The 27,447-nt window shown below is 38.7% G+C and overlaps 1 protein-coding gene across 1 annotated transcript in view; it reads left to right on the plus strand.

Annotated features, from left to right (window-relative positions):
• The first annotated feature begins 6,522 nt into the window (after positions 1-6,522).
• Positions 6,523-27,447, plus strand: part of LOC122787401 (GRAM domain-containing protein 2B-like) — an 82,303-nt gene continuing 61,378 nt past the window's right edge. The window contains exons 1-3 of the mRNA XM_044054095.1: positions 6,523-6,712; positions 22,777-22,887; positions 26,319-26,397. Of these exons, the coding sequence (XP_043910030.1) occupies positions 6,657-6,712; positions 22,777-22,887; positions 26,319-26,397 (246 nt within the window). The 5' untranslated portion in view covers positions 6,523-6,656. The remainder of the gene's footprint in view (positions 6,713-22,776; positions 22,888-26,318; positions 26,398-27,447) is intronic.

Below are 27,447 nucleotides of genomic sequence, written 5' to 3' on the forward strand. Positions count from 1 at the left end.
TGGCATTGAACCCCTAAGAGAAACACCTATTACCAAACGGGAATTCCGTATCACAGTCCCATCCACAAACAAACAAAACCTACCAGACACCATCATATATTCACTGAACCTAAATAGTGTGTGTGTGTGTGTGTGTGTGTGTGTGTGTGTGTGTGTGTGTGTGTGTGTATTATGTCTGTATACAAGACAAAATACTGCTTTTGCTGAAGATGTGTTGTTAAAAGATCAAATGCAAATGGCTGTTTGCTTTCATAAAAAAAGCTGTTTTCCTTTACCATTCACACCTACCATGCTCATGATGATGTTTTTAATAGTCCTAATCTCCTCCGATTCCCAAATGCTGCCAAATATAAATTTAAAACATCATAGCACATTACAGACACTTCTTGTAACCTCTCAACTGCCAAACAGGAAGTCATGTTTGTGCGTGGTATGCTGTCAGTGAGTGGAGTTGTATGAAGGGAAGCGGGAAGCTTCTTCCCCGATTTGCTACTGTTTGCCGCTTGTTGTACATTTTTTTTTTTTACTTTCAGACAATACATAATAAACTGAGTGCTTTACTAAGTCTTGCCATGTCTTCTGACAGGGATTATTCTGAGTCAGAAGCCCTGTAATGTACAGTTTATAGGTACATTGAGCCCTATGCATTTGAACCTCTGGCAAGTATGCTCTTAATGAGGAACCCACTTCTGATCAGTATGTGTCCAAGGGAGAGAGATCTGTGGTGGAGATCAGAGAACCAGTGTACAAAGTGGGCCACTCATACGTTTCTATATATGATTTGTTGTCTGCAACAGAAGATTACAGTTGAGTATACTTAAGTAATGACTGTCCTTTTTTAGGAAAGATAATAAGCCATCATCAGTTAGCAGAGATTCAGAAAATGAGAAGTCAGTGTGACTAGTATGCAGTATGTGTTTTATTAAACACACTTCTCCTGATGTTTCTCAGATGCAATAATAGTAACATTTGTTCAGCTCTTGACTCATGGACTTCCAGAAGCCATTTAGAAACTAATAGGTATAGTTCTGCAGACTGATTACATTTTTTCCCACTGGCAGCACAGTTGCTTACAATTATGGAGACACTCTTGGTTTTATTTAAACTGAGAAGGCTTTGTATTTAATTTATCTTAGATACATTCAATATGTAGCACCTCTAAGACATTAATTGTTTGTGCAACAGACATGCACTTCTGTGAACTGATTTTTAGGTGTGTGATGACCCACCACTGGACCAGTAATCAAGAAGCCTCAGTCCTTACCACTGGCACCAGTGGGAGATATACACTGGGAGGATGACAAATACACATACAGTATTTCCAGATGCAGCTCTCTGCATCAAGTGCAATTTCCTTTAAGAGCACACAGAGATCACAGTCAGTCCGAGGCTGGTTCCACTACCTTTCTCCAAGTCCGAAATAAGAATCCCCACTGGCACAGCTATAGAGCTGAGATCTCAGCTGAGTGACCAAGCTAGACCTCCAGTACTCTCGCTGTCCAACCAGTGCTTTGTGTCCCTGCCCAAGTAGCTGACACACACACACTCTTTGAGGTTTGATGTACATGTACACGCACGCACACACACACACACACACACACACACACACACACACACACACAGACACACAGACACACACACACACACACACACACACACACACACACACACACACACACACACACACACACACACACACACAAACACACACCTGAGAAAGGCTGGCACAAGTTTGCTAGCTATGCCCCCTTCTGCCCAGACTATAAGATAGTTACCACTGCCACCAGTAAAATCCTTATCAACTATTTTGAGGCCCTTAACAAAGGGTGTCCAATCTTACTGTGTAATATTAATATTAACTCAAATGGTAGTTTGACCAAGAGCAAGGCTATTAGGAGTGGCCCACAGGGTGTAACCAAATAAATATGTAAGTACTCTAAAAACTTAAATATCTCTACACAGATCAGCCACAATGAAATATTCAGATGTATTTAATAATAAATAAAAGAACAGGACAATATTAAATATATATTCACAGTGACATCAGAGTTTAAAACCACAGCAAATATTTAAAACAACATTGCAAGACAGTCTCAAATGAATAAAGAAAAACATCTAAACTATGCTTTACTACAGTCCTGACTATATCTAAGGGAATTATACTGTTCCCTAGAAATTTACTTCATTAGAGCAAGGCAGATGTGGTGAATGGATCTTCTAGTTATTATCAGGTCCAAGCCAGAATAAAGCATGACCTGTCTCTCAGAGGCACTCCAAATTAATATTGCAAATATTACTGCTAGGATAGCTTGCAGAATGACATAATTTCTTGTCATCTGACTCTATCCCAGATGTAACCCCACTGCTGGGAGCTGGCAGTATTAAGCATCTACCTGTAAAAATGCATAGACCTCAGATCTTTGGCAGATGCTGGAAGTGATAAAACAATTATGTTCCTCTACATTTCAAGACTAGTAATTATTTCACCCTAAATACAATACAGAAAGCTCCCTAGTACAGACATTGTGTCTCTTGCTGAAAAATACCATCTTTTATGACCTAGCCATAAAGTAATTTAATGTCAGTTATTTTTCTGAAGTTAACCTCCTGTATTCCAGTTTCCACTGTTAACATATACATTTAAACAGTTATAATAGTGCACGTACATTTCTGTTCTCTTCCAGCAGGGCACACTGTGGATCTATTTTAAACACAAGCATTTTGCAAATACCCTTTTCAACACACAAGCAGTTTGATATACACCTGACATACAGTTTTAATAGATTTATAACACAAGCATCTTAGACAAATTGTTTCGATATTCATTAATGACATATAATTATTTACAAAATTCCAGCTATCTTGGCTGGCAATATCTCCTTTCATCACAAGATGTACTTTCGTCCATATCCCTCAAACTCTCAGTTTTAAAATCATAGCAGGGATCCTCAAAATCACACCAGAGGGTCAGAAATTACACATAATAACATAACTTATATAGACAGTAACCTGGTGTTTAGCGAACCTGTAGCCAAGATAGTAAGAAAATCATTTTATGCTGCCCAACTCATAAGAAAGAGTATGGCATCCAGGTCCAGAAAATGCAGTTTATAACAGCATTAATCTTTACATGGTTTGGATCCATGTTTCTGCAGTAGTCAAATTTTCCAGGTAAACACAAAAAAATAAAAGGAAATAAATAAGTAAACTGACATTTTCACATTATGATTTGCCTTCCTCAGAAAGGTCCTGTCATATAGTTCCTCTCTGGACAACATGTTCAAGGACGACACTGGCTAAAATGGGTCATCCTGTCTCCTCTGACCCAGTTAACAATGAGAGAGTCTACGTATTAAGACAGTCTTCCAAGTAACCTTTTTTATCATAGACTATTACAGTGAATTCTGTTTTATTAGTTGTGCATGGAAGTACTTGGTCCTTCACCTTAATGTCACACATTTCCAGAAAGTGAAACTAATGTTCTGATTTTCTCTGGCAAGAATGTTCAAAACCTAAGTTTTAGTTGTGAGAGCACATAATTACCTTATGCATGCATTTCCTAATATTTTAAGTACATAATGCAATTGCACCCCTGACAGTACAGTCAGACTATTGTATTCAAACAGCAGGTATCTACATTAAGTGTTAATTGTCTAAAAACACAGAAATATGTCTAAAGGTAAAAAATGGGGGACAAAAGGCACAAAATCAAAGACAAATTTTCAATGTTACTCTTATAAACATAGTTGATAGAATAATTTATTTTGAACTGGCAGGCATTCCATGTGTATGTTTTGGGTTATTTGCACCCCCAACCACCACAACCACAAGCATATGATTGAGAAACATGAACTGGGATATTAACCTGTATGTATTTATCATCCTGTATTTGAAAGTGTTTCACCACTTTGCAATAAAAATAAATAAAATCAGCAAAACGTTAGTATGCACAGCGCTTGGCACTTCATAAAAAAGAAACATGGCAGCTGCATTGCCAGAAATGCTGATCTGAAGTAGCTTCTCCCAACTTATAGAAATGCTATGCACTGCTTTTAACTTAAGTTCATTTTGATGAAAAAAAATGCTCATTTTAAGGGGGGGGGGTTAATGATGAGAACTGGAACTAGCCAACAATGAAAAAGTAGCTCCAAAGAGGCAGAAGTTTTCATTCAGCTAATCTTAAAGTGTAAGAAAAAATGAAAGCCTTTCTACACATGCCTACTACACAGGAGACCAGGAAATAATCTACATTCCTTATAACACCTCTAATTAATATCCTTCAGTCATGGATTTTTTTCTGGATTATGCTGCTGTCCTTTCTGAGATGCTTTTGTTCCAGTTTTAGCAAGCTACTGCACTGCAATTTTTATTTTATGTTGGCAAGAGATATTAAACAGTTTTAATGTGATAATCCTCAGCTGTGAAGACAGTCCATTTTACATGCATAATAAACCACTCTAAGGGTTTGCTTCTAAGGATTTAAAATATCTTTGTCAAGACCATGGATATCTTCTTTTATCTTTTACCCTGCCATATTCATAATGCATACCCTTTTACTGTGTACTACTTGATTTATATTTTACTAGAAAAATTAAATATGTGGATTTTTAGGGGGAAATGACATGCTTACTTTCAGTTATACTAGTTTTAGAATATTCTGGCAGTTTAGCTATTGGCACTTGACATAGCCTCATGATTATAACCAGTGTTTATAACTGGTAATCTGTTAACAAATCAGACTATCATGCAGCCTGATGCACAGTGATATTGAGCTCTGATTGCTCGCATTAACATGGAAAAGCAATATTGTCTGGTTATGTTATCCTTAAAAATGCATATTAAACTGCCTTTCCCTACTCCAGCAGGTGTTCAGGTCCAGTTCCCAGTGTGTAGGCACTGTTGATTCTTAGATATAAACAAATCTTCAAGAAAGCAGAAATAAACAGATAAACCAATTCTTGGCTGTTTCTTTTTAAACCAGGTTTTCTCATCTAGATCAGAGGATTTTGCTGATGGTCACATGCACTATGTAATGAAGGGACAAGTGATGGCTTCTTTTTTAATCTATAGATGTCTCATAAATGTTCACACAGCTCTTCTGTAAATTTCTATTCTCCTGTGAATTTCTAATGTGTATTTACTGATGTGGCCACTGGATCATGCATTAAACTGTAATTTATTCATGAGTGTGCATGTCTTAGTAGGCTCGGTGCAGAAATTTGCTATGTAAACAGAATGAGTACTCTGAAGATCGTTGGTTTATGCCTCATTCCGACATAAGTTTGTTTGCATGCACTTCATAAGCATGTGTGTTTGCTGCTATTTATTAGATACAAAAAATAAAAGCATGTATGAATGGAGCGGATTTGTATCAAAGGCTCCAGCTTTTCAACCCGGCATATTGACATTTATGCTATCAGAGGATGATTGTGTGTGCAGATAATATAGTCGGCCAGTCATTGTTAATGGACTGATGCTGGAGACAAGAGAGATGCAAAGTTAAACATATTGTGAAGCTAGACGGATGCACAATAACAACAGGTAATACAAAACCACACACACACGTAGGTAAACACATATACACACATACAAGTGCACACATACACACACATACAAGTGCACACATACACACACATACAAGTGCACACATACCCAAACAGGTACACAGTACACACATATATGCGCGCGCACACACACACACACACACACACACACACACACACACACACACACACACACACATGCTCACTCACACATAGATATACACATGCCCTCAGACAAACATACATACACACAGATGAAGGCACACACACATATACACGTATTCTGTCATGCATGCACAGACACATACACACACACATGCATGCTCGTACGCAGATAAATATATGATATATATTTTCTTTGGGTATATAGATTAAAGTAGGCAGACAGGTAAACATTTACAAACAAAATTAATATATACCCTCAAAAGAGCAGATTAATATACATATATATATATATATATATATATATATATATATATATATTTATATTGAAGTGGAGTGGGCATTTGTACCCAGAGTTTACTCTGTTAATAAAGACAAACTAAATGAAGGCATTAAAAACTACTGTTACTTGGTGAAAATAAGTACAAAGTTTTTCCGCCCTTTCTCTTTCCATCTCTTTCTTTTTTAAAAATCTGACCCTGACTACATATTTCAAAAGAGCTACAGGAACAATGAACAAAGCTTGCCCTGCAGGTCTGGAGACCATCAGAGCTCTTCGCTGCATGTTACATAAGTTGAATTACAGTCCAGCTTAGCAGGTTTTCTTCTAAGAAAGCAGGTATCTTTTCACATATGACTTTTGTTTTATTTTGTTGTTTGTTGCAACACCTTAAGGAAGATACAATTGGACTAGTTTAAGCTGGCTTGGATCAGGGATGCTGCCTGTCTCCTCCCATGTACTCCTTCATAGCCACTCCTTCCATTTCAAAGTACAAGTGGTAGCAGACAGTAACCATCGGCAAGCCAGAGTGTCTGTCACTATCTATAGGAGCAGAGAGGGTGTGCGTGTGTGTGTGCGTCAAAGCATTGCTTCACGAGAAGAATAGCAAACAAAAAATAGAAAGGTACCTGGATATTTTTGGCATAACGAAAAAGTGCAATAATTTACGGATGCAGCTCAAAATGAAGTTCATTGGAAGAATTGCAAGCTACGATGATACTGTGAGGTAAAGTAGTAGCAGGCTGTTTCTTTGCACAGGACGTAAGTAAGCAGATCTGCCTGAACTTGCATTTAGAGAATTGTTAGCCGACTAGGCATGTTACCAAAGCTAATATAAGATTAACTGCGTGAAGTTACTGTTAGTAAATGTGGAAATACAGAAATGTGCTTTTTCTTTGAAAACTGATTATCCTCTGTGCTTTTTTAAATTAGTGCAAGACAGAGAGTTTTCCTGACCCATCAAAATGCTAACATTTCACTTAAATTAGTCTCACAATGTAGTGAAAACAGAGAACCTGAATTAAGTATTCATTACCGATAGTGCCAATCTGCCTCTATGATCATTCATTACACACTAGAGAAGCAAAGTCATAGGTCTCCGTTCGGTGTTAAATGCTTGCATCTCAGGAAACATGTTTCTGAAGTGCGAGACCTATCACCCTTAACTTTATGCCTTTGTCTTGTGTTGTCTGGTTTAATAGTAACTGAATGTTAGTACAACTGAAACAGACTGAGCAGAAAAGCTGTTAGACACCACAATACTAAAAATGTGATAATATTTAATTTCATGCAGATTTCTAAGAAGACTCATTATGCTGAAAGAATGGAATAGCCATGTATGTTTTAACACTTTTGACCTTATCTCTGGTGTACTTTTTGTCTATTTTAGATCACCTCTTCTTTTGTTTGGCACTTTTATTGAAATTTTTTGCTTGTCTTTTTTTAAAACAGAAGTAGTACAAGGCGCATTTTTTTTTTTTTTTTTGTAATTCAGTCTGTTTTCTTTGACATTTGTTGACATTTCAAAAAGTTGTAATTTTTACCTTTTGTGTCACTGTGAGTAAATGTTTCACAAGTCTCCAATATCCTCAAGGGTAAAGTTACACACACAGCTGAGGATACTTAACACTGCTTGAATCTCGGTGCTGAGGGGGGCACTTCAAACACAACTTAATCTCATTTTTAAATAGTGATTCTTAGCTGTCTGACATCCTTTATTCAACAACTCTGTTCAGTTAGCTCAGACTGAAGAAACAGAAAATGTTGTCTTATGTAACATGACAGATGAGACACTTGGAGATTGTAATGAATGTCCCTACTCATGATTAAAACTGAACAAAACATGCATGCTGTAATACAGACTGTCGTTTCAGTCACAGGGAAGAGACAGCATGTGTCGGAAATTATAGTGGTGTGCAGTACTAGTTGAGGTGGTACATTTATTACCTATCCTGTTGGGAATTTGTGTGACCCAGCACTAGACCGAAAGCAAATGATAACACCAGTTGATAGTATATGGAAAATTGTAATAAAGAACTAACCTATTATTTAAATCTAATACTGGGTTTTAGAAAAGACACCTATTGTTTTTTATGTGCAAAGTAATTTTTTTTATTTTGTATTCAGTGTTTTGTTCTCAAAAGACTGATTGTATGAGGATGGTAAGTCAGATCAGTTCCTTACCACCCGACCACATCACTAGCATCAGGGCCTCACTGAATGGCATCACTGTTTCTTAGCAACAGCCACTCAGCGACATCCAGACCCATCACCTGTGGTATCACCATGTATGAGGTCACACTTCTAATAGTATAGGAGAGGGGGGAGCTAAACTACAGATGTCAATGATCCATCTGACAACTCTTCTAGACAACAATATACTTTCTTATAACTAAAGCAGAAAATGGAAATAGTTCAGAAATATAGTTAAAGCGGATTACTTGTCATAATAGTTCAGAAATATGGTTAAAGTGGATTACTTACCGTAATAAATGAATATTCACTAATACTCCAAGAAATTCAAATGCAAACTCCTTTAGTGGAGCTGCAAAATCAACAGATTTATAACGGAATAAAAGTACTACATAATCCACAAGACAGCCTCTTCAACAAGTACTAAACCTAGATTAGACAAAACAAAGCAAATGCCATATGTGTGATTGTGAGGCATGCTGAAGTTAAATACAAATACTAATGTATAAAGCATCACTTATACATACTAAAGAGTATGATTTCAGGAAAAAGTTATAGATAATGAAGGGATAAGGAGGTATGGAAGGCAGGAGGCTCCAAAGTGTATATGCCTAGAAAACCCACAAATAAGGAAGGACTAAGTAGAAAGTTTCTACTGCCTTTATATGTTCCACTGGTACACCCACATGTCAGACCCTGGGTCCTAGAAGGAGATTTCTATAATGTCAGATGTCATTCAGAGGAGTTCTGATGTTGATAAATCAGGTCATTACGTTATGCTTCATGTGACAAGGGATATGAAACTAAATCTAGAAATGTATACATATGAACAGAGAGACGTACTTCAAGAGACAGCTGGTTCCATGTGTGTTAGCCTAAAATCTAAGACTAATTGGATGGAAGTCATGTGCTCATGAGCACCATGATCGATTTATTTACAGACTAAGTACAAACACTAATGCCAAATTAAGTTTATCCTTCAACGATGTGTGGAAGCCGAAGCAGGGTATCTGGACAGATTTAAATATTTTGACCAGCTAAATGAAATTTATCTTTTTTTTTTTACCCTGTTCTCTATGTTCTGTTCTGCTTGTGAAATGCTTTATCTAGAATTTTCTATGCATTTTAAGATATAGGACTTGTGGTAGTAAGCATGCATTCATCTTTGGTTTCTTGCTACATGAGGAGGATGGTAATGCTCTCTAATCCAGATTAGAAACAGCGGGACATTTCTTTCTTTCTTTTTTCTGAATCTTCATCAAGTAAATAAGTACTACTTGCTTATAAAGACATTCTTGCCAGGCAGAGTACTTATTTTCTGTATTATACCCTGGAAATAGTTACAGGTTGTAACTGCTGTTTACATCAAGTACATCAGAAATTACCAGTATGTTTATATATTTATTTATTTTTGAACCTGCCTTTTTCAAATGCATTGGTTTGCTTTGATGATGCAGAAGAGAACAACAACTGTGTGTTTAGAGGCTTCTAGCAGTTTTTATCAGAGTTGGGTTTTAGGGCTACAGATTACAGGAAGCTTGAGAGGTTGGAGGAATGCCAGCTCTAAATGCGACATCTGTTTCCTGTGAGAGTGTGTGTGTGCGCGTGTGTGCATGTGTGTGCATGTATGTGTGTGTGCGTGTGTATATATGGCATATTTATATATATCATATACATCATTCACAGCAGTTATTATATTTCTTTATACCATGCTAACCTATAATGTTATGTTATTTTATTTTATGTTATATAAGTCTATACTCTTCTAAGCTATACTCTACTGTATACTACCTTTTTTACTTAACTGAAACACTTGTCCTAACCAAATAAAGCAGATTTTTTTTATCTCTACAAAACAGGTTATCATACATATTAAAACATGTGAGGTTCTTGATCCATTTCCAGCAAGCAAAGTTTTTAGTAATGCATCTCAGTACAATGCAGAATTGTGGCTTTTACATCAAGAGATGAAATGTTGTGAATCTTCCTGGAACTTCTTAGAATTTGTTATATTGTACATCTTGCAACAGAATGTAGACTTCATCACCCTCCACTCACACACACACACACACACACACACACACAGTCTTCACCCACTTCCCCTCCCATATTTATTTTACTTTCTTTTGGGGGTGGTCATAGAAAACCCACGTGAAACAAGTAAGTGTCTATTTCCAAAGTGAAACTCGAATGCTGAAGAAGTACATAACTTACTTACGTTCTTATAATTCTACTCAATGCAAGAAGATTTAGAATTAAAGTCAGGTTTGCCTGCATATCTGCTGCAGGTATTAGTTTACATTCCCTACTACATAGATAAAATAAAGATAAGAATAAGATAAAATAGGGCGGCCGTGGTGGTGCAGCGTTAGCGTTGCTGCCTCACAGCAAGAGGTTCTCTGGTTCAATCTTCGGTTGGGGTGCCTTCTGTGCAGAGTCTGCGTGTCCTACCTGTGGTCACGTGGGTTTCCTCCGGTTTCCTCCCACATCCCAAAGACATGCTGTAGGTGGATTGGACACTCTAAATTGGCCCTAGATGTGAGTGTGTGCATGTGTGTGCCTTCTGTGGAAGGTTGGGCGCCGGGCTGGCCACTCGACACCCACTGCTGATCATGAGAGGACAGGTGATCCGCTGTGGCGACCCCTAACCGGGAAAAAGCCGAAAGAGGAAGAAGGAAGACTACATAGATAAAATAGGCATCTGAATTTTTTTTTTTTTTGCCTCCTGATCTCCGTTTGACAGTTGCAACACCCATTCCCCACTGACCCATTCATTTCACCTACTTCCCAGCATCTGAGGAAGCCATGAATGGGAAGTGAGATGATAGCACTGTGGGCTACCATCCAGCTGAGACTAGACACATTTTCCTCTGCTTATAACTCCTCTGTTCACTGGCATGCTTGATCCAAAACAGGGTTTGTCCCTCTAGGCAATGGAGTCTGCATGGCAACTTATATCACTTTAAAATATGCTCTTTGATTTGCATGCATCACTACTTTTGTCTCTTCAGTCAGGCTTTGTTTTCCAAGTCTTGGTTACCACAGAAAGTAAGTGAAGCATTAATAAGTTTGTTGTGTGTGATAGTCACAAATAACCCTCAAAAAGTGAGTAGAAATATTACGTAAATACATTGAAACCTATTGCAAATGGCACTGGTTCTAAATGGCTAGATGGGTATTGGATCCACCTGATATGTAAATGAAATCTTCTTGTCTGATAAAATCATTGCAGACATTGTACTTCATCTGACAATACATTAAAAGTACTAATGGTCATAGCTTTAATATTTTCATAAAATCAGCTAATTATATAAATGCTAAAACTGGGTTCATTACCATAGCTGAGACTGAAACTGTTAGAGCTGATCAGTACTTTACCCTGGTAAGCAAATTCTACTAAATAAATAAATCACTGGGACTGGCCCTCATTAATGTTTGCTGAGGTGACACAGCTTCGTGCCTGCAAGGAAGAAATGTCCCACTGTAGATGGCACTAAGGTATTTAACATTGCTTCTGCGTGCAAGGTGCAGTTAACAAGAGCCAGATGAAAAGTAGTTTAAGTTCACTAGAAAAGAAATCCAATATGATGAGCCAGAGGGAAAACAAACAAAGTACCAATGACAGTGGGGGCATACTAATAATTACCAAACTTAAAAGAGATATGGGGTCTGTTTAAAACTGCGTAGTGGGGAAGAAAGGCAATAGAAAGATGAGTGTAGAGAGAGAGAGACAGAGATTAGTAATGATAAAACAGAATATAGTCTTCCCCATATGTCGACATTAGGCAAAAGTTCATCATCAATATTCTATACAGGATGGAAGAACTAAGCTCCTCAAAGTGTAAACAGGCTGTTGAGAGGAAGACAACAACCCCAGATCATCGTCAACTGCAAAAGTTTTATAAAAGCAGGCTAAAGGAGTTAGATATGTAGTCCACTAAAGACAGGATGAAAAGGAATGTACAGCATAGAAGTACCTATATTAAACTAACAAACACCTAAGAGTATCCACAGGAAGACAAGCAGTCCACTCCAATATTTAACAGCTGGACATAAAATAAGCAAAGGCTTGTAGTGGATGTTTAAATCTGGAGTTGAGAGCATTGTATTTCTCCACAGTAACAGTCTCGTGTTAGAAATACAGTGTGGTCTGTCAGGGCTCTGCCCTACTTTTTTCATGTGGCTGGACAGCAACATCACTGTGATAGTAGTGAGACTGAAAGTGGCTGAAGAAGAATGCCATAACCCAAGGCAGATACTTCACAGGATGTGAGAAAGGCTGTAGCAAATGCAACACCTTGACCATGCTCAGCACAGGGTTGTTTTATCAGAAGTATAGATAATACCCTTTCTTTGCAACAGTGCCTGTGGTTGGAGTGACTGACTATCCAGGTGTTATACCTGCCCAGCAGCAGATACATAGTCTCATCCTCATTTCTCTCTCCTGTATCAAGTGCTGCTACAAGATAAGATGCTTTAATGGTATGAAAATCTGCAGAAAATTAGGATACGGGGGGGGGGTGGAAGAAACTCTAATGATCTGTTATAAACATTCTCATCTCATGAAGTTCTCCTTGCTCTTTTGTAATTATACTTCTTGTAGTCCAGGGGATTGCTGTCACAAGAAATCAGTTTCTCAGTATAGGCTTATTTCATCATCTGGAAGTCTTGAAGCTTTCTTAATTCCACACCTGCTTAGATTTTACTGCGTTAATACATTTGTTGTGGTTGCCTTTACGTATTTTTCCATATGCCACAGATTCTAAGCACAGCCACAAGATTCTTTGTGGGATGCATAAGAAAACTCTGAGGTCACACCCATTTGTTTTCTTAAAAAAGGGCAAACAGCTGCTACTGCTGTTTAGTTGTTTATCCAAAATGACATTCAACATATTTTCCTTTATATATGCAGCAGCATAACAAATGTCTGAGGCGCAGAGCTTGTTATTAATTTTCTATAGTGCTGCAGCTATAACTTTTAACGTTATGACATAGTTATTTGATAGGATTAGTTTTCAGAAGATCCTACATTTTTTTTTTTGAGTAAAGAAAACAGTGCAGCCTGATAGCTGACCCCCACAGAAGTGAAACTGATTAAAAGCTACCTTATGACTGTGTGTGTGTGCATGTGTGCTTGTGTGTGTGTGTGTGTGTGTGTGTATGCGCGTGTGTGTGTGTGTGTGTGTGTGTGTGTGTGTGTGTGTGTGTGTGTGCACGTGTTTACGTGCGCATGGTGTGTGTGTGTGTGCACGTGTTTACGTGCGCATGGTGTGTGTGTGTGTGCACGTGTTTATGTGCGCATGGTGTGTGTGTGTGTGTGTGTGTGTGTGTGTGTGTGTGTGTGTGTGCATGCGTATGTATGTGTGTGTGTGTGTGTGTGTATGCACGTGTGCATGCTTTTTTTTTCTTTGTTTTCCCAGTATTGCTAGCATCCACAGTTTTTTCTGATATGATCCCAATGAATGAAAATATTTCTGAACTTTTCTGAATGTCGAGAAGCACTGATTTTGCTGAAGGGATCTGTTCTTACTAATTCTGTGTCAAAATTTAATTCATACCATTCGCACTACTATAATTCTGTCTCTACATGTTCATACCTGAATGCCTGGATGCAGTTTTGAACTGACCAGTATTCTGTGGCAGTCCACTGAGGAGGGTCAGAGACTAGAAATGGTAAGAAAAAAAGCACTGTCGTATCTGATGGTGTTCAGTACAGCTCATGTTTCAATGGCAGAACCTAAGAGATGTGTGAGGTTTATATAAATGCATGCCACTATTACTTTTTCCTTTGCTTTTTTCATGGCTTGAGGGCCTCATCAGACTAAGTAGAAATGTTTAAGCTTTATTTTTGTTGGCTTTTTGGGCAGCCGCGATGGTGCAGTAGTTGGTGTTGTCACCTCACAGCTCTAGTTTGATTCTCGGCTGGGGTGCCTTCTGTGCGGAGTCTGCATGTCCTCCCTGCTGTCATGTGGCATTCCTCTGGGTTCTCCTGCTGTCATGTGGCTTTCCTCTGGGTTCTCTGGTTTCCTCCCACATTCCAAAGACTTGCAGTAGATGAACTGGACACTCTAAATTGTTCATAGGTGAGAGTGTTGGTGCGAGTGAGTGGTACTGATCAGCTCCCGTGGTAGGGCTAGCCACCTGGTGATGTAAACCTTGGCTCAAGATAATTGCCACTGTTGAAGTGACACCCCGTCCCCATGTGCAAAAATGGGAAAAAGGGGTTATGCATGGATGCAAAAGCAACACATCATCTTTTGGAAGGATCCAGAATGACACTTGTATTTTTACAATAATGCAATCCAGAAGTACATTTCTTGGAGGACATCTAGAGCCAAAAGTAAAACGGGTCAGAATAAAATACTCATTGAGATTGCCCCTACACCATCATGTTTTAGGGGAACTCATAACAGCAGATGTCTATAAGAGCCGTGCTTTGTAACTATGCTTCTTTTACCCAGTTATTTCCCCAGGATTCTAAGACCAACAGGCTGGAGCTTTCAAAAGCACCAGCATTTAAGATGCCTCATCTTCCTCTCTCTCTCTCCCTAAAGAGCTTATAAGATCAAGTAATATAAAGCAAGTCAGCCAGTACATAGCATACTTTAGAGAACTTAAAATATGATAATATTTTATAACTAAAAATGAAATAATACAGTCTGCTTTACAGACTATTAAACCAACAGTCACTACAAGATTTATAAACATACTGAACCTCTTTAGAATATCCCATCTTTTGCTGCCTCTTCACTTGAAAGTCTTTTTCACTTGTAAACATTTTCTTACTGACTTGACTCGGGCCATTTTGGATGCATGTCTAAGTCTGTTATAGCATATCCATAGCCCAGATTTAAGCCGCTAAAGCTCAGCATACCTTTCAACTGTCCATATTTTTGCTTTCATTTTTGATCCGTTCGTCATACAACTTTGTGGTTTTCTGGCAATCATTGAGGATCAAAGTAACTAAATAGTGACATACATTTCAGTTTCACACTTCATATCCTACAGAAAATGTAAGCTAATACAAAACCTGTTATTCTAGCAACTTTTTAAGATTATAAGAGCAGTATTTAAAATCTGTCACTATTTTTGGGCCTTTGCATTCCCACTATTTTTGTCTTTGTCCAGACATCTTGATCTAAAAAGTTGAGAGATATAAAGCTCAGAATGCACAGAAATTAACTTTTATCACCCCCATTGCCTCATAGGAATAAAAAATGTGCAGGAAAAAAAAAACATGCTTCCAGGCAACAATTCTATCAAGTAAAGAACAATTGTTATAACCCCCCCCCAAACTAGTTGTCTTAGACTGTATTCCCCCTAAAACAATCATGCTGTTTTGAAGACGACTCAGTATGTCACCATTGGTTTCTTTCTTTCTGTTTTATCAGGCCAAACAAGTCTTGAGTTAACTGCAATGATAAATTTCAAGAAGACATTGAAGCTCCCTGTTCACTCTCTCCCTGTCCCTATATCACGCCTGGTCCACTTCTGTAGGGGATTGCAGCTTTTCATTCTGTTCACCCATATGTGTTGTAACTGTAGTCACCCATTTAACAATCTCTTTAACATTATTATGTTCAGTCACCATCAGGCCCTATAAGGGACATAGGTGAAGCAGTAGAAATCATGCAGACTTCCATTTGATGGTCATTCCAAGATCTCGTATTCCTTTCAAAATAATGGCATTCATCTGCTCTGAAATTGTAGCCCTGCATGAGGGGTACTGTGGCAGTGGTTGACCTGTCAACTGTCCAGATTTTAACAGAATGTCCAGATTTATTTTGCTTTATATTTTTGGTTTGTCCCTCCTAAAATCTATGGTTTTCTTTCAAACCATTGAGAGTGAAAGTCACTAACTTATGTCAGACATTTGAGTTTCAGATTTCATGTCCTTCAGAAAATATGTGCTAATGAAAAATGTTATCCTAGCTTATAACAGTAACATTTAAAATCTGTTCCTGATCTTGGGCCTTTGTCCACCCATTACTTTGTACTTTGTCCATAATTCTTGTGCCAAGGGGTTAAGAGATTTACTTAGTGTTCCTTTCTAACCTAACATGCACAAGTTCAATCAGTTCTTGATCAGGAATAAATGTGGGAGCACTTGAAAATCTACAGAGTAAGAGAAACAGTGCCTGCATGTTTCCTGTTCTAGAGCTATATGTGATCATGACAGCAGCCAAGGCAATCAGTGATGCTTTATTGTCATTTAATTGCAGCAAAATATTTGCTTCAGTGCTGCAATAAAAATTACTCAGAATGATGGAGTTTAACAAAAATGTGTTCAAAAAAAGAAAGATGGAAGGTTTCATTGGCACTGTGAAATAGAGGACTGGTGTCCTAACTGCATCCCAGATGACCCAGGTCTAGTAAGAAGGCTAGATGTTAAAGAAGCATGCTGATGCTGACGAGGGATAGAAATGAGCAGATGATGTTGGCAGAATCTCAAATAAGAACCCCAAGTAGAGTAAAAATAAAAAAAAAGATGCTGCAACTACTGCAGCTTTAGATTCAAAAAGAAAAAAGAAACATAAGTCTGCCAGGGAATGGCATGCACAGTAGTTGGACATTGCAGATATGTGGAAGTGTAAACTTGCACTGGGACCAGAACGGAGAGCATTGCAATTTGCTTTCAAGCCAAAAGAGAGAGAAGGTGTTGAGTATAAGAAAGCTTATGTATCCCTTGCTGGATGATGGCTGTGGCCCATGGCACTGGCTTTCCTCCTCTGGTGTCCTATAACACCAGGAGTCAGGTGAAATGAATTGGCTGATAGAAAATAGGTTTTTGATAGCCACAGGTGGAGGGATGGGTGCCCAAATGAATGCCAAAAAATAGAAGGTATGGGTATGTCCATAACATCATCAACATGTAATAGTACATATGACTAAGTTACAGGAATGGGAAATTCTAGGTAGGGGCTTATATTATGTACAAATCACATGACTGGTCCATTATTAGTTGCGAAGTATTAGTTTTGTTGGTTAGTGTTGGTCCTCCTCGATCTTTTAGCTGCATTTAATAGTAGGACCCATGGGATCTTGATCAAGCACCAAGGATCCCATTTCAGCCTTTTTTTTGTCAGGGTCTTCCAATGGTTTATCTCTTATCTTTTGGGAGTATACTCAGAAGGGAGTTTTTATGCAAATTCATCCTTATGCTTGCTTCTATAGTACAGGACTCCACTGGCCTGTATGTTTATCTTGGTCTGTTTTCAGTTTATATGCCCCAAACTGGGCAAGACATTCAAAGTAGAGGTGTAAGACAGCACTGCTGTTCAGATGACACTTATCTGACTCGATTCCCCTGAGATAAGTGTTTATTCAATCCTTCAATTTATGGAAGTAGTTGAATTAGGGGGAACCCTGCTGAGACTCAGGCTTTGGCCATTCATCTGACCTTGAGACCCTGCAGTTTCAAGCCTTGCTCTCAACTTAATTGATAGTAGGAACAGGGAGGAATGTATGCCTAGGGTATTTTCTCACTGAGTATTTGTTAGTTAGAAACAAGGTGACAGCTGTTGTCAAATCATTTTATTATCCCGAGAACCATGCCTAGAGGGCCTCACAGTCATTACATATACTTTGGTTCACAGGACGTTATTAGGCATGCAGTTCAGGAGACCACGGAGTAACCCAGCCCAAATTCCAGTTGCCCTAAATCACTGTTTGGTTAAGTAACTTGCTCAGGTTCTCACTGTAGGCAATTGAAGATTGAGGAATCAAACCCTATTCCACAGGAAATAACTAATTAACAATTCATACCCTTAATCCTCTGTGCTAACTGCCAGATGGAACCCTCTGTGATAACTGTCAGGTGAATACTTTGTGCTAATTGGTCTTTTCTCAATTAATTTACTGCAACTCCCTTTACCTGGAGTTTGCTGAACAAGACCTTCAAAGACTCTCACACGTGCATCTGCAGCTTGACTGCTAACAGGCACATACCATTATATTCATGTAATTCCCATTCTGCAGTGATTGCACTGTTTGTATCTGTCTTCAGAACAGTGATACTCACATTTCTCTATATTATATGGATTCTATCCACTTGAAAGAGCTGATGGTCCCTTATTAGGCATCTCTTTCTGTCCATTCATCAGGCATGGGCTAATTATTCTAGAGTTGCACATATAGCATTTAGATATGCAGTTGCTTTCTTAAAATGAGTTTTCCTAAGTCACTGCCATTTCAAGTTAAGGAATGCATCACAATGGGACACTTCAAGAAGTCCTATAAGAAACATCTTTTTTAAAGGGTATATTTTAATTGATAGGTAAATTTATTTTCTTCATGAAGCCAACATCAGGCTTCTATTTTAGTTAAGTTTTAGCATCTTTTTTATTTATTCTTTTGATTTTAATATAATTGATTTTCTAATTGTTATAGCCTTAGGATTAAACAAAAAATAACATTTGATTGACTGAATGAGTGGGTAGGAATTCTGAAATGAAAATTCTACTCCTTTGTAAATAGCATGAAACTGTAGACAAAGGTGCTGTCCTTCTCTACCAGATTCTGTGATCTGTATAGTTACCACAGTAACATCTTCAGTCATTTTAGTAAACCTCAACCTGATAATGTTCGCTGTGTATGCATGTGTATGTTTGTCTTTTTCTTTGTATTTTTTTCTTTTTGTCTTCCCTTGGGGAAAGCCTGAAATATAAGACACAGTATTGTAGTTAGAGGCAGTGAAGTCAAAGCAAGATGGAGGAGGGGCTGCAGGAACTAGCTTAATGTATGAAGCTAATTGGAAATGGGGTAGAGCTATATTGCCACAGGTCAATGACCATTTACCTGTGATCAAACAACAGATGGGGTTAGTCACTTTCATCCACAGGCTGCATGTTACCTTAGTACCCACTCATTCTAGCCACTTTATTGACTGTGAACATCTTAGATGTCTAAATCATTCTAGTCACTTTACTGACTATGAACATCTCAGATGTCTGACTGCAGTCAACAGGGCTACCACTGGGTGAAATGAAACCCTATACAAAGGATTCCATGAGCCCCTAGTTGCACAGTGTTCCTTCTGGTACCCCCAGTGCCCCTCTCCTGTTTTTCCATCTATGTTGACCCAATAACATCTAGACAGATTACTTATTTCTGTTTTTTAACACATTGTCATACGTTTTAGGTTTTTCCTCCATCCTTTCAACATACTCTAACTGACAAGACTGTAATGTAGTAAGTGTGAAAGAAGTAACTGAATCAAACCAAAGGTTTGAGGCCCACTAGGACCCAAGATTCACAGAGCACTAGATGTTCTGAGATGCATCTTAGAGCTATTTTCGAACCTTTTGATCCACCAATGGCCTGAGCAACAACAGTAAGTTAGGAAAGAAATTCAGTCTTATTTACTTTTTTAGAGAAAAATTAAGTAGTATCCAAAGTTTAATATTGAAAGCTGACGGAATAGTTGTTCTCAATAAAAAATTCTCTTCAGTGATCAGTGTTGTAGCATAATCTTTCTCTCGAGAACCTGAAACCTGAGTCCAAACACATTTAGCACCTCTTAAGGATCATGCTGTTGGAGATATGCTCTTATTTTGTCACAGAGAGTTAAAAATGATTGCCACGCTGCAGATGTACATTTGTCTTTTTCTGTATTTGAAGACACAGTAGTTTTGTGTGTCCACATTCACTGCAGTAATTATCTAACATTCTTTTCTTAGTTGCATTGCTACACTGCCCTTGATCTCAAACCATGCTACCGTTAAAAATGTATATCAAACATAGACAGACAGACACACAAACACACACACACAATGAAACATCAATGTGTGCACAAAAACAAGGCTCTGTATTAGAAGTATGTGACTAGAAGTCCCAAGATTTCAACAATGAATGTGTGTTTCCCATGATAACCAGTGAACCGTAAAACTCAGTGCTGCAGAATATTTGCCATTCTATTTGTTTTTTGTCTAGCCAGTCCTGAGTGATACTGTGCTGAAACTGTCATTGTCATCTACAAAAAACACTTTCCACCTTTTCCTTATTAAAATTGCTTACAAAGGCACTTCACAAGACAAAAACTTAGAGCCACTGTCTGCGCACCTCCTATTATCCCACAGCAACTACTTTTTTATCATTACATAATGCATCCAGTGCTTCAGACAGCCACATGTGCACAATATCGCCTACAGCACTGGTGAGCTTTTAATCAAAGGAATGGGCAGCACTGATTCAAAGGGCTTCTTTACTGTGAAATGACCGTGTACATCTGCTTCCCATGTATCCCACAGCTCTCAAAGGATCTCATGAAATTTCATTTTCTTTCGGTTTTATTTCTGTACGTCTGTATTATATGAGGCAGGAATCACTAAGGTTGCTAATGCTGCAGAAGTGGTGCTGGTGCAGTCTTTCTGACAGTTCTTCCTGCACTACTGCAGCTCTAAAAATGGGTTGAGTTATGCCAGAAGAGAACCACTTGATGCATTAGTCTTCTTTTAACCCTGATGGATGAAATTTGATGAAACATGAAGAGGCGTACAACAGTTTGTCTGTCTTTATATAGCTGCCTCTTGCCTAATTATTAAAGGTTATGAAGATCCTGCAGCACATATGACAGTAGCTCTGTTTTTCTGAGGGCTATTACTAATTACAACAGTGCGTTGTTTCTTTGAATTGTAATGTTTCTGATATACAACATGGTTGCCCATATAAAAAATGAAGACAGGGTCAACATGTCAGAATCACAACTTGGCTTGTCAGCCAAATAATACAGCAATATGCTCTTGGGTTTTGTGTAAAAGCAGATAGGTAGTGACCTCAGCATCTCTCAGAGGAATTAGTAAAGCAAAGCTCTTGCTGTGTTACAGAAAAAATGGATTAAAGGTATTCCATACTCGTCAGCAGTTTCTTCACATATCATGAATGTTTTAATAGCTATGATGTAAACCTCATGTACATTTGTCATGAGCTCAGGTATACATGTCACCCACCCAGAGATAAGCATCTCAGATTATTCCCTTTGTGTCTGAATAATAACATGCAGCAGGAAGATTAGATATGTGTGTGGGAGGAGCTTTTTCCACCCTCTCAAATACTGGAGCACAGTCAGCTTTGTACTGTAGAGTACAAATTACACTTTTCAAAAATCTACTGCATGACACACAGTCACATGATGGTCTGTGGAGTGACGTGGTTGAGATTAAGTGCTTTTAAACTAAATTATTAAAAAGGTGAGGCTATTTCATAAGCCACCTAGGAAAATTTTTATATTGTTTTACAGTCCATCTTCTTCTGTTCTTTTGTATTACTCTTTCTCTCTCTCTCTCTGTATATATATATATATATATATATATATATATATATATATACACACATACATACACACACACATAATATATATAAACATACATACATATATAAACATGCACACACATGTATGTCATCATATTCAACCCCACTTTCTACATGAGGTTGAGGTGTTGCATCAACTGTTGCCACCTCTCTTGATTCTGTGCCAATCTCCTACCTTCTTCAAGCGTAATGCCTGACTGTAGCAGGTCTTCTCTCATGCAAACCACCCATCTCTTTGCTGGACATCCTTGTTTCCTCTTTCCTTCTTCCTGTCTCTCCTAAATTATCTTCATCAAATTATTTTCTGCTTTCCTGCGCGTGTGCCTGTACTGCAGTAAATTGTTCTCTCTGACCTTCTTCTGCTCTGGTATTCTTATTTCTTCTTCTGTCCCCTGGTTTTTAAATTCTAGACGTTCTACTGTAATTGATGGTGTGTGAATTTTGATAGTCTCTGTACTTGTTTTGGCTGCAGCTTGCTGTAAAGTTCCATAACCATGTGTTTGTTCATGGATCACTTGGAATTTGTAGTACAAGCATTTCACGCATTCAGTATTCCTGTTTCTATATTGTGGGTCACATCCCTTTCCAGTAGTCCATGTGATCAGATGTTTTCATTGTTGGATCTAGAGGAGCCTGTGTTAGTCATTTTTTTCCCATGACAAAGGCATGCACATGGGGACAGTAGTGAAGCAAAAACAGGGGCAAAACTCCAATAGATTATGGATTATTCTAGTATAATCCCCATGTGCACAGGCAAGGCATCTCTCTTCCTAGCACTCTCACAGGTACCACTGCATGGATTCATAGATTCATAGTTTCATAAATTCATAGACTGTTACTAGGCTAATGGCCTGGGGGGGGGGGGCTTTCTAAGCCTAGCCAAGTTTTTGCCGAAAGAATAATGATGTCCTGTATCCAAATAAGACATTGAGGGACAAACATTTATAAACTACCTCTGTCCATAAGGGACATGGGCGCCAGCCCCAGTGTAAATTTCCTATTCCCCATCCACTTGTGTGGATGTTGATGACTTAATCGATTAACTATAAGCAAGTACATGATTGGCAGAACCAGGGGTGTGGTATAGCAGTGTAAGCAACCTCTTTTTAACCACCACAGCCTATTGCTTAATGTGCTAAGTTTCCCTGAACAAACACACAAGAGTTTTATCAAGCACCACGCATGTTCCTGTTTTGTAAATTGCTAGACCTGTCACAGTACAGTACAGTAGAAAACTATATGTCCACATGCAGACCTTTTATATTTCCTTTGTGTCTTGTTTTTTTATAGTGTCATTACTGACATCAGTGGAAGCCCTGAAAAACAGAAGAAAAGCAAGAAACAAATAAAGACAAGAAGTTTAGACGAAGACACTTCTGTCACAAAGAAACCTCTCATCAGGTAACATACTTAAATGACTGAAGCATCCCTTTAGTCATTCTTTTACAAATGAATTACTTCCATAAATACATTTTACAAAAGCCATAGACCTCAAAAGATGAGCAAGCAGTTTTCTACCCGCAATATACAACAGTTCTGCCATTAATTTATCTCCCTCTCTTCTTTAATCTCTTTCCTTTCATCAGCTTTTGTCTCATCTTCTCTGTCACACACCATGTAAATGAGATGGGATACTTGTGAGCATGCCCACACCTAGTAATTTATTTCATGCAGGGTCAGAGGGGGATTGCTGATTTTCAGCACACTGGAACACAGTTAATGTCCCTGACAGCAATAATTCATGATATCACCATGGGATGTGTGCTGAAAAGAACGTCCTACAAAGCTGCTTTTAAAGGTGCAAAACATGATGGTACATCCACACGTTACATGAGTCTGTGCTGAATTTTGTATATGATTGCTTCCATGTACTTTCCACTACACACTGGTGAACTGGTAGAATAATGAATACTTTCTTCAAGAAAAAAGTCTGCTGTTTGTATGCCCCAGTGGTATTTCACTACCTGACATTAGACCAACCACATGGAACACATTTTTTGTTTGTGTTGTCTAAGCCCTTCATGCTTACAGAACAGGCACCCTGCCCTAAAAAACATTGCTTGTTTTTTGCCAGACTTCTCCATTAGGCCAGTGACATGGTCATGCTAGTGATTTGCCTTTTCAAGGCTTATAATGACTACTTATTCTGATGAAGTCATCAAGGCATCTTCACCCCCTGCTCTACCTAATGTTATACAATACAGCTGGATCAGTCCTTGTTTGGCAGAATACAGGTGAATCGGTACAAAGTCAGTTATATTCACTACTTTAGTGAATGTTGTAGTGGGAAGATATCTGTGTATTTGGTAGGTGAAGTGCAGTGACATTATGAAGGGTGTAGGTGTGCAGGGGGCTGTGTGCTTTACAAGTGGTGTGCAGTAACCTTTGTAAATGGCAGAGGTCTGCAGTCATTTATTTACCTGGCAGGTGGAGAGGAGTGCACCCAACACCTGCAGGTGATATACAGTGGATTTGGTGTCTAATACAAGGTACACAAGAGGATTTATGTTTGGTAGGGTTATACAGTAGGCCCTCTGGGCTCTGTGGCGCATATGCTGAGATCAGGCTTACTGTCTGTCAGGTGGAGAGAAGTGAACTTATTTCTAATGTGCAGTATGTTCTGCCAATAGAAGGTGAGCTTCGGAGGTAGTGTATTCTGATGATATTCAGGGAGGGCTCATTCCCCAGTACCAACATGTAGTGGGTTTAGTGCTTGATAAGTTATATGAAAAGGACTCGGTACCCACTAAAGCTGTGCAGTGGGTTCATAGCCTGGTACATGGTGTACAGGGAGCTCAGTGTACCTATTAAAGATGCACTGTGGGTTCACAGTGTGGTAGGTGGCATACACAGCTTGTTACATTGGTGTGCAGGGAGCTTAGTGTACCCCTGAGAGCTGGCACTAGTTTCAAAGTGTGGTAGGTGAAGAAGTTAGTTCACAGCTTGGTATGTGGTGTAAAGGGGGCATCAGCATCATTGATTGTTTACAGGGGCATCAATACACACTAATGCTATGTAATGGTATGACATTCTGGTAGCTAGTATGCAATGGGCTGAGTACTAAGCATTGGTGGATACTTGGAACAGTATCTCACACAAATTAGCAGTGGTCTGTGCATGGTAGATTGCATGTTGTAGGCTCAGTGCCTGCTCAGTGGCCTTTGATGGATTTGAGTACCCAATGTGAGTGTGCACTAGGTTTACTGCTGCACAATGTCTGCTCAGTAGCTTTTAGTGGACTCTAGTACCCAATGTGAGTGTGCACTAGGCTTAGTGCCTGCTCAGTAATGTTTGGTGGAGTCAGTACCCAGTGTGAGTGTGCACTAGGCTTAGTGCCACACAGTGTCTGCTCAGTGGTCTTTGGTGGACTCAGTACCCAGTGTGAGTGCGCACTAAGCTTGGTGCCAGTAAGATGGTTTGCAGTGAGCTTACTGCCTTGTGAGAAGCCACTGCCACTGCCATCAAATTGGTAACAACTGGGTTGTCTCCTCTTTATTTGCAAAAGTCAGATGTTGATAATATGAGTATGCTGCATAGATTAGGGAACATTCCATTCATCTTTAGAATTAATATATGAATGCAGACACTTACAAATGTCAGATCTCAGGTACATATAATGATCTGGTATTTGTAGTGGGATATTGTTAGTGATGCTATCACATTACTTTGGAATCATTGATAAAACAGTGAAGACTGTATTAAGATGTATGGTTTTGGATCTTTGCATCCAAGAAGATGTATTTGTTAAGGCTGTTTCCCTTACCTGTGCTATCTGTTGATGTGGCATCCTTTTGTCTTCATATCTTTTAGGACCCTTGTTGCACCATTAATGCTGATGGATTTTGTCACACTTCATGACTGTGACTCTTGATACTTTTGTCATTCACTAAGTACCCAAAACATGTGAAAATATAACTTCTAAGTTATCTGATAGCTTAAAATAAAGCTGTGCAATATATTTAAACTCCAAAAAATGTGATACTTGGCATGAAACAAAGCTGCACAGCACACTTATGTTCCAGACTATGATATTTGGCATGAAATGAAGCTGTACAGCACACGTATGTTCCAAACTATGGTACTTGGCATGAAATAAAGCTGTGCAGCACACGTATGTTCCAGGCTATGGTACTTGGCATGAAACAAAGCTGTACAGCACACATATGTTCCAGACTACGGTACTTGGCATGAAACAAAGCTGTACAGCACTTGTATGTTCCAGACTATAGTACTTGGCATGAAACAAAGCTGTACAGCACACTTATGTTCCAGAATATATTTGGCATGAAACAAAGCTGTACAGCACACTTATGTTCCAGAATATGATATTTGGCATGAAACAAAGCTGTACAGCACTTGTATGTTCCAGACTATGATATTTGGCATGAAACAAAGTGTTCTAGCTGTTTGTTCCTTTTCATACTAATGAAGTTATCCATATTAGTCAAGGCAAGCACCATCTTTGAGTTCTGTTCATCTGCTTCAAAATCTACAGCTAACTGTACTAGTTTGAAAGACTAGCTGTTAGATAAATCACTATGGAGCATCGGTAGTGCAGTATGATTTTTTTTCTCTAGAAATGCATATTCTGTGACAACCTTGCACTCCCATTATCCTGGCAGAATACTGAGCTGTTGTCATGATCTCCACCTTGCCCTCACTCACACTTTACACCCCAGTACTTCTTCTGGATAACTTTTAACTATAACACCCTCCACCTCATATGACTATCCATCTGTCCTCAGAGCTGGGAGATGGAAACATTATGAAATATATTGTTCTGCATGTGTTTTCCACAGGAAAAATCATACTTTGCATTATTTTATTTGTAGATCAAAGACGTGTGATCCAACAGATGACAAAAATGAAGCAGAACCAAATTTGGAGAGGAGGAAATCAGTGCAAACACCAGTGAGTAACCCACAATATTGATATTCCACTTTGATTAGGATATGTTGCTTTGTCATAGATTAAGATAAATTAGAACTGAGTTTATTAGACACCACATAAATCTGTGACTTGCCATTGTCTGAAAACTGTTCGATAACTTGGCATATAGTCTGACAGAGGAGCCCTTTACATTGTTAATTATCATCCATTGTTAGCCTTATAATTAGTTTAGATGATTACTCCAGATGAACATGCAAAAGTATCAGCGGCTGTGTTCTAAGGCTAGAAAAACTCAAACCAGTGTGTGTTATTGTTCCCTCTGTCACTTTGGAGAGCACATAGATCATCTCCAAGGTTGCAAATTTGGTATGCTAATTGTGTGGTAATTAATGGATATGGATGGCCATTGCTGGATTATTTATACATCACTTCTAATCAGAGTGTAACCCCACAAAAATAGGCTAACTCAAGAGCTTAGCAGCTTCCAAAAGTGCATAAACACTATCTTCTTACCCAGTGCCAAAGAAATAAGGTTAAACATTTTTTTTATCTCTGAATAAGCTGTTAATCTAAGGGGATGCCATAAAGTAATGTACCGCTCAAAGGTCCGCAGCACTGGCATTACCCCTCTAGGCTACCCACGACAAACAACAGTAATTTAAACTTTAGCTAAAAACAAGAAACAAATGGGTGAATTCCTCACTCCAGGTCATCCTGCTAGTACTGTACTGCACTGACCAGCCATAATTGATTGGTTCTGCAGTCTCTCAAGGTCTGAACCCACTCTGTTCACCTCGCTCAGCTCCCTTACCCTACCCCCAATTTCCACCCACCCCCACTACCTCTACTTTTATTCCATTCCCCTCATCACCTGACCACCACTTACCCCAATCATCACCTCATTTCAATTACCCTATCTCCACCCCCTATCCAACTTCTCTAACTTAAACATAAACATAGTACCTTCTAGCCATGCTTTCACACATACCTGCATAAATGCAACCCAATACCACTAATATCCAACTGCCTCTCCCTCAAAAGAGGCCTTTCATCTTAGGATTATTCTTCCTA

This window comes from Protopterus annectens, chromosome 13.part0, assembly GCF_019279795.1.
Source record: "Protopterus annectens isolate FY-2018-M chromosome 13.part0, PAN1.0, whole genome shotgun sequence".
NCBI classification, from domain to species: Eukaryota; Metazoa; Chordata; order Ceratodontiformes; family Protopteridae; genus Protopterus; species Protopterus annectens.